At 35.6% G+C, this 18,303-nt stretch overlaps 1 protein-coding gene across 7 annotated transcripts in view; it reads left to right on the top strand.

Moving 5' to 3' along the window:
• Window positions 1-18,303, top strand: part of AGTPBP1 (ATP/GTP binding protein 1) — a 199,873-nt gene that overhangs the window by 59,371 nt on the left and 122,199 nt on the right. For 4 of the 7 annotated variants that reach the window (XR_003964299.1, XM_030293980.1, XM_030293978.1 and 1 more), the window contains exons 2-3: window positions 963-1,048; window positions 10,873-10,997. Coding sequence is in view for 6 of the 7 variants with exons in the window: in XM_030293980.1 (XP_030149840.1) it covers window positions 996-1,048; window positions 10,873-10,997 (178 nt within the window). In the remaining variant the exon portion in view is untranslated. The remainder of the gene's footprint in view (window positions 1-962; window positions 1,049-10,872; window positions 10,998-18,303) is intronic. The other 3 variants (XM_030293983.1, XM_030293981.1, XM_030293982.2) reach the window with 1 other exon arrangement.

Raw genomic sequence — 18,303 nt, 5'->3', positions numbered from 1 at the left:
ATTTTTATACATAATCCTAAATACATGTTTTCTCTTTTATAATTGAGTTAATGAAAAAATTGAAAAAAAAAATCATGTGTTTTATTGAAGTCGAAAGTTCTTTGTTAATTGAAGAAAAACATCCAGAATACCTGTATCTTCTAAATCTGTTATGTTCTTTTGCATGTTTCCTTCCCTTTAACTAAATGGCATTACTATATATTGCATAAATATGTGAGAAACTTGTTGAATTGGCAGTAATTTTTAAACTTTCTAGTGATGCCACAAAATTCTGCCTCAGTAAGCATTTATATATAAAATTTAAAAATGTCCAGGGTTCTTTTTTTTTTTTTTTTTTCTTTTTTGGAGGGTGAATAGTTGCAAAAGAAATATGAAAAGTTGTAAAGATTCTGCAAGCCAAGATTTAAAGCTTTAAAATGTATAATGTACACTTTCTAATGATAAAACTTTGTTGGAGGAAAATATGCATTACGTATATTGAATGAGATATTATAGATGGTTTTTACTGTGTACACAATTTGTTGTTAAAAAGTGCTCTCTCATAGAAATAATGGTACACATTTAACAGTATTTGACCACAGTGTGAATGGTGGACAAGTAAGTACATTGCTGTGGTTGGTTTGAGTATTTTAAGGAGGAATGTAAGAACAGGAAAGATAATTTGAACTGTCTCAAAAGAAATGTTAACACTAGATATTAGATTATTATGTTAGGTTTTTGCATTTTTGTAGCACCAGGATTTTGATAACTTTTTACTGGCTGGGTTTAGGTCTTATACTAGTCACACATTTTTGCACATTGAAGTAGCTTGCCAGAAGCACATAAAACTCAAAACATTCTTCTTTGGTTTCTTGTGTTATCTTGTTATCTTTACAATAAAAACTTTCAGTTGTCTGGCTTTTATGTCACCTAATATTTAGAAACAATCATGTGTTTAAAATCATTACCGTTTTTTCTTTTAGATTATCTGCAATGATGAAATGAAGTAACTCAAGATGAGCAAGTTAAAAGTGGTATCAGAGAAGAGGTACTGTACTTCTAAATACCAATATGTATCAGTTATGGAAATAATACTCCAATGGTTATTTGAAACTCCTTACTTGAAAATATTATTTATGTTTAAATGATTGTATGTTGTATTTATATTTTTAAATTAATATTTATTAATGTTTAACTTTTCAGTTAAAAATAAGAGTCAGCAAACTATGACCCATGGGCCAAATTTGGTCTACCTCTTGTTTTTGTATAGCTTATGAGCTAAGAATAGTTTTTTTTTTAAGTTTATTTATTTTGAGAGAGAGAGAGAGAGAGAGAGAGAAAGAGAGAGAAACAGAGTGGGGGAGGGGCAGAGAGAGGGGGCGGGGGAGAGAATCCCAAGCAGGTTCTGTGCTTTCAGTGGGAAGCCTGACTTGGGGCTCGATCCCATGAACTGTGAGATCATGACCTGAGCTAAAATCAAGAGTCAGATGCACTTAACTGACTGAACCACCCAGGCACCCGAAGAATAGTTTTTAACATTTCTAAATGGTTGGTGGGGGGGGAAGAATATTTATGACACAGGAAGTTTATATGAAATTTCTGTGTACATAAATAAAGTTTCATTGTAACAAGCTGTGCTCCTTCATTTATATATTGTCTGGACACTTTTGCTCTAGAGTGACAGAGTTGAGTAATCATGACAGAGACTGTTTCGTCCACAGTGTCCGGCCCTTTCCAGGAAAATTTTAACTACCCCTGAGTTAAAGCATCATATCGACTAAAGCTTGAATGTACCAAGAAATTGTCCTTAGCAAGGTTTTACTGTGGACTCTTTCATTAAAAGTCAAACTCTTTGATTCTAATTTGGAATTTTTTAAGCTAGATTACTTAACCCTGTTAAGTGTCTATAAAATGGGTGTAATAATAATGCTATCACTATGAAGTTGCAAAGATTAAATAGCGTCTAGCAGGCTCAGTAAATGACAACTTATTAATATTGATAATAGAGTTTTTTTGCTTTGTAGCAGTGTTGTATGTTACATTTACTACAACTTTGCACTTACAAGTATGGTTTACTCTGTTTTCTAATGAGAAGCATATACACAGTTTATTTAAAATTAAAAGAAAATTATTTATTTATTGTTGAGAAACAGAGTGTGAGTGGGGGAGGAACAGAGAGAGAGGGAGACACAGAATCTGAAGTAGGCTCCAGGCTCTGAGCTGTCAGCACAGAGCCCAACGTGGAGCTTGATCCCATCAATCCTGAACTGAAGTCGGATGCTCAACTGCCCAGGAGCCCCTAAAATTTTTTTAAATGTTTATTTATTTTTGAGAGAGAAAGAGAGAGAGGGAGGGAGGGAGGGAGACGGACAAAGCATGAACAAGGGACGGGCAGAGAGAGAAGGAGACACAGAATCCGAAGCAGGCTCTGGGCTCTGAGCTGTCAGCACAGAGCCTAATGTGGGGCTCAAACTCATGAAATGCAAGATCATAACCTGAACTGAAGTCAGACACAACACACCGAGCCACCCAGGTGCCCCACACAGTTTATTTAGATAAGATTTATTCCTGGGGCACCTGGGTGGCTTGGTCGGTTAAGCGTCCGACTTCGGCTCAGGTCACGATCTCACGGTCCGTGAGTTTGAGCCCCGCGTCGGGCTCTGTGCTGACTGCTCAGAGCCTGGAGCCTGTTTCAGATTCTGTGTCTCCCTCTCTCTCTGACCCTCCCCCGTTCATGCTCTGTCTCTCTCTGTCTCAAAAATAAATAAACGTTAAAAAAAAAAATTTAAAAAAAAAAGATTTATTCCTTAAATTGTTAGGTTTTCCAGGTATTAGCTATGTGATACATTGTAACAAATTTCATTGTTCAAGTATTTCTGTAATTTCTATAGTAAAGGAATTAAGTACTGACTGTGTTTTAAAAAGGAGCACCAGTCTTCTTTTTGGGATTAGGTGCAACAAGTAATGCTATTTCTGTTGATTAGCTAAAGTATCTAGAATTACTAGCTTGTTGTTCATAAGAATATGAAGTTATAGTTTGACAACTTCTGGCTCTTAGTGTTAGTTTTCATTTTTTTCTCCTGAAATAGTTTTTACTGGATATTTATTGTTATTTTTGCTGCTGTTTTAGGTGATCATTGCAAATGGTCTTCATCTAAGAGAAATTATAGTTTCTAGTAATACTTGTTATACTGCTCTGTGAAGAAAACTGTATGCAGGGGCACCTGGGTGGTTCAGTTGACTAAGTGTCTGACTCTTGATCCTGGTGTGGGTCATGATCTCATTGTTCATGGGTTCAAGGCCTGCATTGGGCTTTGCACTGATGGCATGGAGCCTGCTTGGGATTCTGTCTCTCCTTCTCTCTGCCCTTACCTGCTTGTGCTGTCTCTACCTCACAATAAATAAATAAACTTAAAAAAACCTGAATTCAGTAAGATAAATTGAGATAGATAGAAAAGGGTCAAATCCTTCTTTTCCCTTGCTCTAATCTTTTATCTCTCTAGCTCACTTGCTCCAGTGTCTGTATTACAAGAGTTCTCCCTTACTGAGAGTGCTAATCTGTTGACTTCTATTTTTTCTCATTCACCTCCTCCTTTCTTACCCAGTGTAGAATCCATTGTCTATCATTACACTCTTGAAAATACCTGAAATGGCTTTACCTCGTTTTTTATTTTCCATCACACCCATCTGACAGAGTCCTTTCTCTGGATAAACTTGTTGAGTAGCTAAATGACATTGGAGGATGAACTAACTTGGCAGATATCACTAAAAATTACTGATCATCGGCCTGAACTGAGCCCAGCAATCTTGTGACTGTGGTTCTCTGGAAAGTTCATTTTCTCAATTTTTGTAATGATTATTTTATACTTTCTTTCACCCTTTAAACCTTTGAAATCCTCAGACATCTCAAATACATATCCTTAACAAATGGCCTCCCCTTATGATATCACAGAGATAATACAATCTATTATCCTCATATTTCTGGCACCAAAATTTTCCATATTCCCCTTTATTTGATCCCATCCTCTGCCTACCATCTTGTCACTTCCTGCAGCAGAGAATGTGTCTCTTTTATTGTCAAAGACTAATACTGAAACCTGTGTTATTGATTTCACCTCCCTCTTTCCTTCTCAGGGTCTTTTAATCATTTGTGCTTCTGTCTTGAATGTTTAACTTCTTCATTCATTACTATTTAAACAAGATCAGGGCTTCCCAGTATTTAGACTCTGCTCTTCTGTCACTACCCAATATATATGATTCCCTTAAAAGCCAAAAAAATTTGAAATGGTCTGTAAATGCAATCTACATCTCCTTTCACACGCTCCATCCATTTCTGTGTAGTTTCTGTCTTACCCAAGAGTACTTACTAAGGCCACCTATAATTTGTGAACAAGTTCATTGACATACAATCATTGTGCAACAAACTGTACATAGAGAGTACAGTTTGGTAAGTTTGGTCTGTTTATACCTGCAAAATCCTCTCAATCAACAATTTGTATCTTTGTCAAAAATTAGTTGTCATGTATGTGTTGATCTATATTTGGACTCTGTTTCATTCCACTGATTTAGATGTTTATCTTGGTGTTGATACCTCTCTGCCTTGGTGGCTTTATGAGTCTCATAATTAGTGTTGGTCCACCAACTTTGTTCTTTTATTTCCAAAGTTTGGTGTATTTTAGGTTTCTTTGTATTTTCATGTGAATTTAGCATCAGTTTTATAATTTCTACACAATAGCCTGCTGGGATTTTTATTGGATTGCCTTGATTCTATACATCAGTTTGGGGAGAATTGATATCTCTCTCTTTTTTTTTTTTTTTTTTTTTGAGAGAGTACCTGCGAGTGAGTGGGGGAGGGGCAGAGGAAGAGGGAGAGAGAGAATCTTAAGCAGGCTCCATGTCCAGTCCAGTGTGGATCCCAGAACTGTGAGATTGTCACCTGAGCCGAGATCAAGAGTTGGATGCTTAACTGACTGAGCCACCCAGGCGCCCCACGGGGGAGAATTGATATTTTGACAACATTGAGTCTTCTTACCCTTGAGGACAGCATATTCCTTTTTTATGATCTTCTTTAATATTTTTTGCAGTGTTTTGTAGTTTTTATCGTATTGATGTGTCCTGGTCTTTCAGGTTGTTTGTCGGATGATTTCTGTTTCCCTTGAAAATAACACCTCTTTTGGGGGTCCCCAGTAATTTTTGAATATAAAGATATCATGAGACAATAAAAAAAAAAACACTAAAACAAAACTGAGAGCCTGTGATCTAGCCTATACTAACTTCTACATTAAGCTAAAAATGAGAAGTATGGCTTACCAGGGTGGCTCACACCTGACTGAAACTTGTTATTCTGAAAGATAGGACAGATACCAGGGCAAAGCAGTTAGCCATAAACGTGTACCTAAAATCCCAGTGGAACGTTACCAGAGAAGTTATAAAAAATAATGAATAGAAAATCATTAGCATGTTATTAACTTTGGTGAAGGACTTTCAAGGAAAACTTGACTAATTATTGCTGATCCTAGTATAAATTTAGGCAGTTTGCAATTTTATTAACAAGATTTTATTGGTTGTCTTTAACAACAAGTCACTTGGTAGTATTGAACTAGAATTTATTGTTAGAGAAGACTTTATTGCATTTAATTCTAATAAGTAGTCAGAGAAATAGTTACTGTTCTCTTCCAGTTAGAATAATATTGTTTTCCAAACATACATATTTAAATACTTAACTATTTCTACAGAAGAATGATAATGAAATTTCTGTTTTTCATTGTCCTTTGATTTATGATGGAAGAAAATAAAGTTTTGTGTTCAGTGTTTGGAGAGAAACAGTAAAAATGTAAACAAAGCAAAAGTAATAAAAGACAGGTAAAAAAGACCTATAAATGAGGAACAGACATTTCTGAAAGATAATGTGCATTTTAGAAATCAAACTGTATTGTTTGAAATTAAAACTAAATTCCTGTGATTCATGTTTAAGTCTAAAACTTTAGTATATTTCTGTTTTTTTTTTTTTTTCCTGTGAGATATTTTTACCTGTTTTACAAGGACATCTTTATTATCTACATTTTAAGGTGAAAAAGATAATAACATTTATTTATAATATGAAGGTAGGTTCTATAGCCCTTGCACTTGCTTGGGAAATAATTTGTTGCAGATTAATATCTGTACATCATTGGGACTTTTGTAATATCCAAGAAAATTTATGCTTTTAGAAAAATAGCTCTGAGAGTAAACCCAAATATCAAAGCAGTAGGTGACCACTGTGAAACAGATATTTGAATGATATTATTTTTAAAATATCCATTTGAAGGGCGCCTGGGTGGCTCAGTCGGTGAAGCGCATCTGACTCTTGATTTTGCCTCAGGTCAAGATCTCATGGTTTGTGGGTTTGAGCCCTGCCCCAGGCTCTGCACTGATAGTGTGGAGACTGCTTGAAATTTTCTCTCCCTCTCTTTGTCTCTCCCTCCCTCTTTCTCTCAAAAAAAAAAAAAAAAAAGGAAAAAAAAAACCTAAAAAAATGTCCATTTGGAGGTTAACTTGATTTGATGTGTTTCATATTGTTCATATTTCCAATTACATGATTTTTTACTACATAATAATTAACAATTATAAGTTGAATCTCTGGAATTTGGTCTGAGCCTCATTTTGATTCATCTAAGAATAGGGTAAGGCAGGGAAGATAACATTCTTTTCCGAGTCTTGTTGTTTAAAATTTTTCTCGGTGTAGTTCAGATTGTCCATTGAATAGTTGTATAGCTTATCACCACCCTCAGATTTTCCAAAGTCTGAAAATTATTCAGAAGGTAGAGCTGCCCTCTGGTGTTCACCTGGTGATTCCTTCAATATTAGTGTCTGCAGCTTTACGTTCTTAGAGCTAAATTGGGGTGGCTTAAAGTATTTTGTTCAGTTTTCATTCTGTAGATGAGAAAAATAGGAATAGAAAGGGAAATTGTTTTGCCAGTGTTCTCAATTATTTGCTTCCCTTCCAAAAATTCATCCATCCATCCATTTGAAAGAGCATGATTCTCAGAATGGAATCACTCCGATGAAAGGTTTTTTTTTTTCTTTTTTCTTTTTATACAGTGGTGTAATTTAAAAATTTTAAGAGTTACTGATAAATTTTTAATTTGGAATAGAACAGAATGTGTGTTACACTTAGTATGTTTTGTATGTTCATGAATTTTTTGAATAGTAGATGTTTTATTAGCTACTGAAAAATACAGAGATGACCTTTAAGAGAAAAATAATATGGAGAAAATTTAAGAAACACTCAGTTATTAAATTTCAGAATTTTGGTTTCCTTAATGCAAATTTCTCTTAAATCTGGGTTATGGAACTGTTTTTAAAGATGTATTTGCTCCCTAGTTTGCAAACTGTGGTGTCTTAGTACCATTTCTCACCAGAAAGAACCAGGGCTCTTTGGAGAAAGGGCTGATTCTAGGTCAGGAGCACAAAATGTGCAAGATAAGCCTAGAGGAGTGGTTCTTAAATTTTTTAGCTTAGAACCTTTTAGTGCTCTTAAATTGATGAAGACTCCAAAAAGTTTTTGTTGATGTGAGTTATTTTATCTATTGATATTTATGGTATTATACATTAAAACTGAGAAATTAAAACTATTCATTTTAAAATGATAATAAACCAATTGTATAATAATATAACATTTTGTTTTAGAAATAACTATATTTTCAAAAAGATAGAAGACTGGCATTTTTTATTACATTTTTGCAAATATCTTTAATGTGTGGCTTAATGAAAGATAGCTAGATTCTCTTATGTGTTCCTGAGTTCAGTCTTTAATGATATAAGTATCTATACATTACATATAGTATATACACATATATATGATACGTACACATACATGGGTTTTGTGGATTTGTGGTGTTCTTTTTTTTTTAATTAAAAAATATTTTTAATGTTTATTTATTTTTGAGAGAGACAGAGAGCGAGTAGGGGAGAGGCAGAGAGAGAGGGAGACACAGAATCTGAAGCAGGCTCCAGGCTCTAAGCTGTCAGCACAGAGCCTTACGTGGGGCTTGAACTCACGAGCTGTGAGATCATGACCTGAGTGGAAATTGGGCACTCAACTGACTGAGCCACCCAGGTGCCCCGTGTTGCGTTATTTTAAATGGTATATTAGGTATATTTTCAAATGTGTGCTTAATGTGTATTTTTCAAACTTCAGATACCTTTTCAGTTGAAGTACTTCCAAATTCAAAGCATTGGGCACAGTTAATCTGAAAAAACATATATTGTTTGTTTATCATATGTTTCTAGATGTGTATTGCCTATGCTATACCAGTCAGTGTTTGAAGTACTGGGTGACATGCAAGATCTCTACCTTTGTGGAGCTTATGTAATTACAGATTGTGATAAATTCTCTATAGGTACACTTTAATATTGGAAGTGGAGGGGCTGGTGAGGAAATGGTCCCATGGTTGGGCTGTAGCCTGAAATGAGAAGGAGCCAGCTCTAAATAGAGCTGGGAGAAACCTCCCTCCAGATTGAGAAGACAGCAAACACAAAGACCTTGAGGTTGGGGAAAAACATGTCATATTCAAAGAACTGATAGAAATCCACTGCAACTGGATCCCAGTGTGTGAGGGGAACATTGTGAGAAGTCAAGTCGGGGAGGTAGACAGAAGCCAAATGATATAAAGTCTAGTATGTTGTGATAAGTAAATAAGATTTGGCCTAACGGCTGAAGGGAAGCCATTGAAGGGGTTTTAGCTGGACAGCAACTTGATTATATTAGTGGTTCTATAAATCTACATATGTGATAAAGTGGCCTAGAACTGTATAAGTAACCAATGTCAATTTCCTGGTTTTTGCTGTTGCCCTGTAGTTCATGTAAATGTAACTATTGGGGAAACTAGGCGAAAGATGGAAGGGACCACTCTACTATTTTTTCAACTTTCTGTGCCTGTTTATAATTATTTCAAAACAAAAAGATAAAAAAAGTACTGTGAAAATGGATTATTGGCAAGCAAGAATGAAAGCAGACTAGTTATGAGGCTCTGATTTCCAAGCGAGAGAGAATGATTGCTTAGACTTGGGTAGTAATGGTAGATAGGGAGACAAGTGGATGAAGTTGAGATGTTTCAGAGATGGAGCTGTTATTGGGTTGGTGTGTGGGGAAGGGAGCCCAGATTTTTGTCTTGAGCAACGGATGGTTTCACGTGAGTTTGGGAGCATTAAGATTGGAAGAAGAATAGGTTGAGAGGAAGAATGGGTGGTTTTATATTGGGCTTGCTAGGTTGGGTAAGCTATCAGGGTGAGGCTGGAGTTGAGTGTAGGAGCCAGGCAGCATTTAGATCATAACAGTGGTGGGATTAGATGAGACCACACTGGTTGAAGAGTGGAGAGAGTGAAGAGAAGAGAGCTGGGGATAGAGCTGTGTGGGGTCTTTAGCATGTAGAGATGTGTCACAGGAGGAGGAGCCAATCACGAGATCTCAGAGTGGTGGTGACAGGAAGAACGTGAGGAGAGAGTGGGGTCATTGAAGCCCAAAGAAGGAGGTGAAGGAAGAGGGAGCTATCTGATAGTGCTGGGAGACTGAGTGTAACGAGGAAGGAAGTGACCACAGGAGGTTGGGAGATCTCGAGGTGCAGAAGGCAAGCTTGAAAAGTGAACAGTATGTGAGAAAATGGAGAGAGCAAGCACAGACATCTCCTTCAAGGAGTAACGGAAATGCCATGGCAGCTAGTGGGAGCTCCTGCAGGAGATTCGTGTGCCAGGGGGGTATGATCCAGTTGAAAGGGAGAGAGGGAGATGATGTACTACAAGTAATTGAAGGAGCAAAGACATTGAAAATGCAGGAGGGGCTGAGGCAAGTAAATAGGGGAGGGATTGTTCTTTGAGTCTCCACATGCCAGTCAAAGAGCCTTTTTAAAACATCAGAGCACATCGCTCATTTCAAAAACTTTCCATCCCTCTTAGGGTAAAAACCAAAATCCCTACAGTGGCCTGCAAAGCTTTAAATGTTGGTGCTCTGTCCAACCCCACCCCCACTCTGACCTCACATGTTACTGTTACTCTCCTTGAAGTCTGCTCCAGCTACATGGGTCACCTCACTTTAGCTGAATGCAGCAGACCCCTGCTTTGGGGTCTTCGTGGTCGTGACTCCTTTTCCCTGGACAGCTCTTTCTGCAGATTTCTGCACAGCTTACTCCTTTACTTCTTTCAGGTCTTTCCCTAAATGATACCCTGTCAATGAGGTTTTCCCTGACCACTGTCTAAAATTGCATCCCTTACCCTGTACCTTTTATTCCCCCAATCTGCTTTTCTTTATAACACTTACCACCACCTTAAATACTGTATGATTATCAACATATTTATCTCTCACCATTGGAATGTTCAGTCTGTAGGGGGCATGAATTTTTGTTGTGTTTACTGTTTGTAATACCTAGAAGAGTATCAAATGTGCAATGTATAATGAAAGAGAACAAAGAAGAAAGAATGTGGATAGAGAATCAGATAGGTTTAAGGATCTGGTAGTGGGAAGATGAGTGTGTGCCTTTTTGAACTTATAACGATTATAAAGCAAGGCACTGAGAGTGAACTGGGGTGGGTGGGATGATTAGAGTTTTGAGGTGAGCCTAGGAAATGTAAGACGTCTTTTTGGAGAGTGTAAAGATGAACTTTCAGGGCGTGATTTAAGATTGCTGGGCAGGGTTGAGTGCATATTTGTGGTTTTCTGAAATGGAATGTGTTTCTCATTTAAATTAATAGAATTTTTAGCAATGTTGAGCTATATAACACAGAGTAAGGAAATGTGATATAAACGCTTAATGTTTTTAGAAGGGTAGAGTTTTTTTTTTTTTTTAAACAGTGATCTTCTAGTGTTGAGTTTACAATTGATGTAGAATGTGTCCTAATATAAAGTAACATTCTTTTTAGCCTTACCAATAATTCACGGATCGTGGGACTCCTGGCTCAGCTGGAGAAGATCAATACTGAATCTGCAGAATCAGATACTGCCCGATATGTTACATCAAAAATTCTTCATCTGGCCCAAAGTCAAGGTAAACTTTAGTCTCTTGTTTTTGAAATGCTTTTTTAGTTCTTCGAAAGTTGATGCTAAGAATATTCAAACTTTGGAGAAATAGATGATTTTCTGTAAAAATTGAACTTTCTCAAATAGACTCAGGAAGTAGAAAACTTCACTGAGTAACTGTGAAAGGTATTGCTATTCAAAGCATTGTTTCCAGAAATGATTATGATTGCCTGAACCATTTTCAAACAATACTTAATTCCAGTGCTTCTTGTTCTAGAATGTTGACACAAAGATGGCAAGTAGCATTGAACATTGGTTACTAGTGTGATCCCTACTTTGAAGTGCAAACTCTTTCATTCAGTGGTGGGTGATCTGAGGGAGATTTTGAGTCTGTGGGATTCAGCTGCACCATCTCCGAAATAGAGATAAGAAATCATGTGATTATCATGAAATTTACATGGGAAGCATGTAAAAAGAATGCTGAAATGTTCAGGGCCACCTAGGTGGCTCAGTCTGTTAAGCATCTGACTTTGGCCCAGGTTATGATCTGGCAGTTAGTGAGTTCGAGCCCTGCGTGCACCACCAGTGCAGAGCCTGCTTGAGATTCTCTCCCTCTCTCTCTGCCCCTTCCCCACTTGTGCTCTCTCTCTTTCTCTCTCTCAAAATAAATAAACTTAAAAAAAATCTTAAAAAAAAAGAATGCTAAAATGTTCAATAAATGGTACCTGTAGTTAGGCTTCAGTGCTCTATTTTATGAAGTCAATACTACTGAATTGGTATCGAAATCTCGACAGAGTACGAGAGAAGAAGGGTACTGACTTTGCACTTAGGAATACAAATATGAAAAATCCCAAATAAAACATTAGTGAATTAAGTCTAAGTATACGTTAAAAAATGAATGTCATTGCTAAAGAGCACTTATTTTAGGAATGTAAAATGGCTTAATATCAGGAACTGTACCAGTATAACATTATTTGAACAGGTCAAATAAAATCTATGTAATCATTTCAGTAGATGCTAAAAAAGGTATTTAAGGTTCCAAAACCTGTGGTTGATTAAAATGAAAACAAAAACAGAAAAAAACCCCAAAAACCAAAAAAAAAAAAAAAAAAAAACCCACAAAACACCTGATTTTTCTTAGTTAAATAAGGGTAAACCAGCAGCTGCCTTAATATTTAACAGTGATACATTGAAGACATTCTGCTAAAATTAAAGTCCAGACATTTTGTAATTTTAGTATTTTATTTTTATTATTTTTTAAAATAATTTTTTAAAATGTTTTTTTTTATTTTTGAAAGAGAGAGATAGAATGCAAACGGGGTAGGGGCAGAGAGAGAGGGAGACACAGAATCTAAAGCAGGCTCCAGGCTCTGAGCTGTCGGCACAGAGCCCAATGTGGGGCTCGAACCCATGAACCGTGAGATCATGACCTGAGCTGAGGTCGGACACTTAACCGACCGACTGAGATATCCAGGTGCCCCTAATTAGTATTTTATTTAATTTTCAATTATTTCATTATTCTAAAGTTTCAGGTCCTTCAGTAAGCATTGAACTGTGTTTAAGAACTCAGTATCTTAACCCTTCTTAATGGTCATAGACTATTATTATTTTGATAACTTCCTCCTATTCAGTCCATGTATTTCGGGGGTGGTTGAAGAGATATCTCTAACAGATGACATTTATTTCTAACAAAAATCTAAAATACATGCCTGTACTTTTTATTTATTTTTTTATTTATTTATTTTTTTAAAAAAAAATTTTTTTTTTCAACGTTTATTTATTTTTGGGACAGAGAGAGACAGAGCATGAACGGGCGAGGGGCAGAGAGAGAGGGAGACACAGAATCTGAAACAGGCTCCAGGCTCTGAGCCATCAGCCCAGAGCCCGACGCGGGGCTCGAACTCACGGACCGCAAGATCGTGACCTGGCTGAAGTCGGACGCTTAACCGACTGCGCCACCCAGGCGCCCCCATGCCTGTACTTTTTAATTCAGGAAGTCACTAACTGGATTCTAGCCTTGGGAAGTATTGTGCTTATCAACCAAGGTCTATATACAAGGATGTACACTGTAATAGTGCAAAGTTAGATGTACCAAGGATATTCATTGTATTGTTATATGAAATACCTCTTCAGAACAAAACCAACAAAACCAAAAGAAAACAAATTCCTCAGACACATGAATAACACTTGTGTACCCTGCCTCTGCCACTGCAGACTTTTCCCATCACAGCCTGGAAGCCCTCCTACTCCAGCATCACCACTGAAAATGCCCCAAGTGTACCACTACCCAGACTGCCCCTCTCCTATGCCACTCACCACTGGGGGACCAGCCCCTAAGCACTGTCCCCTCAGTTGTGTAATACAGGGACTTTGTTTATCATACCTTGGATGAGGCAGTCAACACAGTGTAAGTTAGAAGTGGAAGATTGTCCTGTCATCATTTATAGGATGATCCTGTTTGCTATCCATTTGAGAGAGAAAGATTAGAAATTTGTAGTTCAAGGAAGAAGAAATGCAAATAACCAGTAAGCCTAGGAAAAGGTTCTTTACCTCCTTGAAAGTTGGGAATTACTGATAAAAACAACAGAGATACTTCTCACTGGTTAGGTTGGCAGAAATTAGAAAATGATAATATCCTGTTTTGGGGACATGGAAAATAGGGTATTCTTATACACTGTTGGTGGTGCAGTAATTATTACTAACTTGGAAGAAAAGAATCTGGCGATATTTATTAAAATTTAAAGTGCACTTGCTGGTTGACTCTCAGGAATGTGTTTGACTGAAATAAAAATGCTAGTATAGAAGAGAGTGTGTGAGGATGTTTTACAACATTGTTTGCCTATCAAAGACTAAGATACAACCTAAATATCCATCAGTGAGAAAATGGTTGAATTAATTTTGATGTAGCCAAATTGTGGAACTTTAAAACTATATTATGCAGCTATTATCAGTGAGTTATTTGTGATATATGGAACATACAGTTTGTATGTGGAACTATATGCATTGTTTCTGGAGTCCCAAGTTTAACATATTAAGTAAAAAAGCAAGTTTCTTTGGCTTATATAACTATATGTGTAAACTCATTTTTATACAAAATCATTATAAATGTATGTAATGTTTGTATGAGCAAGGCAAAAAAGCAAAAACAAAACCATCAATATGCATACCAAATGTTTAGCAGTAGTTATCAATGGGATAGAAATGGAGGGGAATGAGGTAAGTTCCTAGTTTACTTAAGGTACTTTTCTACTGTTAGAATTGTTGCAGTAAGCACATGCTACTCATAATTTAAATGTACTACTTGTAATTAAAAAAAACAACAACAACAACACCAAACTCCTACAATACCTGTTTACATAGTTGAAATATGTATTTCCACAATTTAGTGCTAGTTTTCCTTGGACGCATTACATTTTCAGTCTTTAATAATGTACTACTTATTTGCAGCATGCATGATACTGTTTGTAATTTACCCTTAATTTTTTTCTCTAGAAACATAATAATTATCCATTTCAGGTAAATGGTCTAATTTGTTGGCATACATCTGTTGATAATAATTCCCTTATAATCCTTTCAGTTTCTGTAGGGTAGGAAGTGATGTTCTTTCTGCATTCTTGATTTTTGTTATTTGTGTCATCTGTCTCTTTTCTTGGTCTGTCTAGCTCAGCGGTTCTCAACCAGGGGTGATTTTTCCCTCCACTTGCCTCAGGATACTGGTAATGTTTGGAGATATTTGGGGTTGTGAAATTTGAGAAGGGGATTGTTACTGGCATCTAGTGGAGAGAGGCCAGGGATGCTGCTGAACATTATGTAACACATAGGACAACGCCCTACAAGAAAGAATTATTTGGCCCAAAATGTCAACAGTGCTAGACTCAGGCCTAGCTAAACATTTGTCAATTTTGTTGCTCTTTTGAAAGCACCAACTTGATTATCTCTGTTTTTTCTTTTTTTTCTCTTTCATCGATCTCTAATCTTTATTGCTTCCTTCCTTCTGCTTGCTTTGAGTTTGATTTTTGCTTCCCTTTCCATTTTCTTAAATTGAAACTTTGATTATTGATTTTTGATTTTGAGACCTTTCTTTTCTAATGTGGGCATTAAAGCTGTAAATTTCCCTATTAACACTGCATTCTTCAGATATTGATATGTTGTAGTTTGATTTTCATTCAGTTCACATTTGTTCTAATTTCTTTTGTGATTTCTTCTTTGACCCATGGATTATTTAGCATTGTGTTGTTTAATTTCCCATTATTTCAGAATTTCCCAATTTCTTTCTGTTGTTTTCCAATTTAATTCCACTGTGGTTGGAGATTTGTATGATTTTAGTCCTTTTGAATTTATTGAGACATGTTTTATGGCTTAGTATATGGTCACTCCTGGAGAATGTTCCATGTGCACTTGAGTATTCCATCTGCTGTTGTGTGGAGTATCCTGTCAGTGTTGTTGGCTACATCAGTTTGGTTGATAGTGTTCAAATCTTATATACCTTGTTGATTTTCTAGTTTAGCTTCTCTATTAATTGTTAAAAATTGGGTATTGAATTCTCTACCTGTTGGTGAACTGTATATTTTCCTTTTCAGTTTTGGCAGTTTTGGTTTATGTATTTTGAGGCTCTGTGTATACATTTAGAGTTGTTAAATCTTCCTGACGTCAAAGACTGTTTGGCCATTATGAAATGTCTGTCTTTGTCTCCAGTAATATTTCTAGATTGAAAATCTGTTTAATAATGGAACCCTTCTAGCTGTTATGGTTACTCTTTGCATATTATACCTTTTCCTTCTCCTTTTCCTTTCAGTCTGTTTCTGCTTTTTATTCTAGAGCATGTTTCTTGGAAATAGTATATTTTTGGATCTTGCTTTTTAAAAATCTAATCTGAGTATTTTTGGTTTCCAAATTAATGTACTTGTTTCTTGGATGATTGGATTTACATCTGCCTTTTTGCTGTTTTCTGTATGATTCAGGCCTTTTATATTCCTCTTCTCATCCTCTACTGCCTTCTTTTGTGTCATCTGTTGATCTTTTAGTTTTTAAAGATTTTAGTTGTTTTCTTAGTGGCTCCTATAGGGATTACAGTATACATTGAACTTCAGATTAATACTAATTTAATTCTGATAAAATATTGAAACTTTTTTCCCAATATAGCTCCATTTCTCTCTTATTCCTTTGTGCTGTTATCATCATATATATTGTGTTCATAGATGGTAGAAACCCAACAATTACAACATTGTAATTACTGCTTCCACAAGTTTATGCCTTGTAAAATAGTTAGGAGAAAAAGTGGAAAATTCTGCTGAATTTCAGAGTTCTGAATAAAGGTCAGGATTGAGAACCAAAAGCTTGGTAGTTAAATTAATGGAAGTGAAGTGATATTTTCTCAGGAGGAGGTAGAGAGGGAGAAAGCTGAGATTTGTGTTCTGGGAACGGTCTACATTTTGTATTTTGCTATAAGAGAGTCCTGTGAAAATGACAAAGTGCATTCATGTTTAGGATTTTTATGTCCTTGACGAATTTACCCTGTTATCATTATGGGATGTTCATCTTTATCTCTAGTAATTTTCCTTACCTTGATGTTTGTTTTGTCTGATATTAGTATAGCCTCTCCAGCTTTTTTATACTTGTTTACATGATTAGCTTTTCCTGTTCTTTTTCTTCTAGCCTATTTGTATTTTTGAATCTAAAGTGTGTCTTCTGTAGGTAACAGTTTGACATTCTCTGCTTTTTAATTTGAGCATTTAGTTTGATAAAATTTAATATAACATTGATTGGACTTAGGTTTATAGTTACTTGTTTTCTGTTTGTCCTTTCTGTTTTTATTTCTCGTTTCTCTTTGTCCTGTCCTCTTTTTTATTATTTGACCATTTTTTAGAATTCCATTTTAATTTACCTATTGACTTTTTAGTTATACCTGTTTGCATTTTTAAGAAATCATTCCTCTGAAAATCATAATAAACAATCAGTAACTTTTTATCCTTTGTTTAGAATTGATATTGTAACCTCATATAAAATTTGGAATCCTTGGCACGTTATATATCCATTTATATTTACATTCTTTAGCTATACTTGTGATATTTATCACATCTGTATACATTACAAACCCCAAAAGACAAATTTTTGCTTTAAGAAATCATGTGTATTTTAAAGACACTAAGAAAAAAAAGTAGTTTTTATATTTACTCAGATATTTACCATTTCTGAAGCTCTATTCTTTCCTAAAGATGTGAGTTTGGTCTGGTATAATTTCCCTGATAGCCTACAGAATTTCCTTTGGCATTTCTAGTGGACAGGTCTGCTGTCTAAGAATTTTTTCCTTTTGTCTGACAGTGGATTTATTTCACCTAATTCTTGAGGGGTATTTTCACTGGTTATAGAATTCTGGGTTGGCAGTTTTTATCTTTCAGCATTTAGAGTGCACATAAAACAGTGCTTCCACTATTTTGTGGCCTCCATAATTTCAAAGGTGAGGTCTGCTATTTTTGAATCTTTGTTTTCTGAAAGTTATGTGTCATTTTTCTCTGGTTGAGTTCACGATTGTTCCATTAGTTTTGGTTTTCAGAAGTTTGCCTGTAGTTTTCTTAGTATTTATGCTGCTTGGAATTTGCTGAGCTTTTCAAACTTGTACATTTGTGTCTTTTTTCACATTTAGGAAATTTTTGGCTGATCAAAAATATTTTTTTCTTCATTCTCTCTTCTTTTGGGTCTATAATTATACATATGTTAGACTTGTGGAGATTGTTTCAGAAGTCCTTGAGGCTCCTGTTTTTCAATTTTAATTCTGTTATTCAGATTGGATAAATTTCACTTTTTCTGTTCAAGTTCTCTGCCCTTTTCCTCTGCAGTCTACCATTATGTCTATCTGATATTTATTTCACACATTGTATTTTTCTTTTCTGAAATATGCATTTGGTTCTTCATCATACTTTTAATTTTTCTGTTGTGATTTCCTATATTTTTGTTCATAGTATTTTTTTTTATTCATAGTATTTTGTATTTTCCTTAATGTAATAGAATGTAATTATAATAGCTGCTTTAAAATCCTTGCCTGTTAAATATAACATTCAGATTATTGAAAGTGTTGAAGAAAGCATGTAGTGGTATAAGAACTGGGAAGGACTTTTGAAAAAGCCAAGGGAGGAAGCATTGTCAGTAATGTTAAGTAACATAGAGAAGTCAGTTAAAATAAAGACCTTTTTGACTTGATAATTAATAAATTACTGGCCACAACAAGAGCACTTTCAAGTGGTGGAATTAGAAGGAAGATTACAGTATGCTGTAATATGAGTGGCAAATGAAATAACGTTGGGGAGTATAGAGTTTTTTTGTTGTTGTTGGAGAGA

This window comes from Lynx canadensis, chromosome D4 (genome assembly GCF_007474595.2).
Source record: "Lynx canadensis isolate LIC74 chromosome D4, mLynCan4.pri.v2, whole genome shotgun sequence".
NCBI lineage: Eukaryota > Metazoa > Chordata > Mammalia > Carnivora > Felidae > Lynx > Lynx canadensis.
Note: the sequence above shows the minus strand (reverse complement) of the source record. Positions and strands in the feature narration are given on the sequence as shown.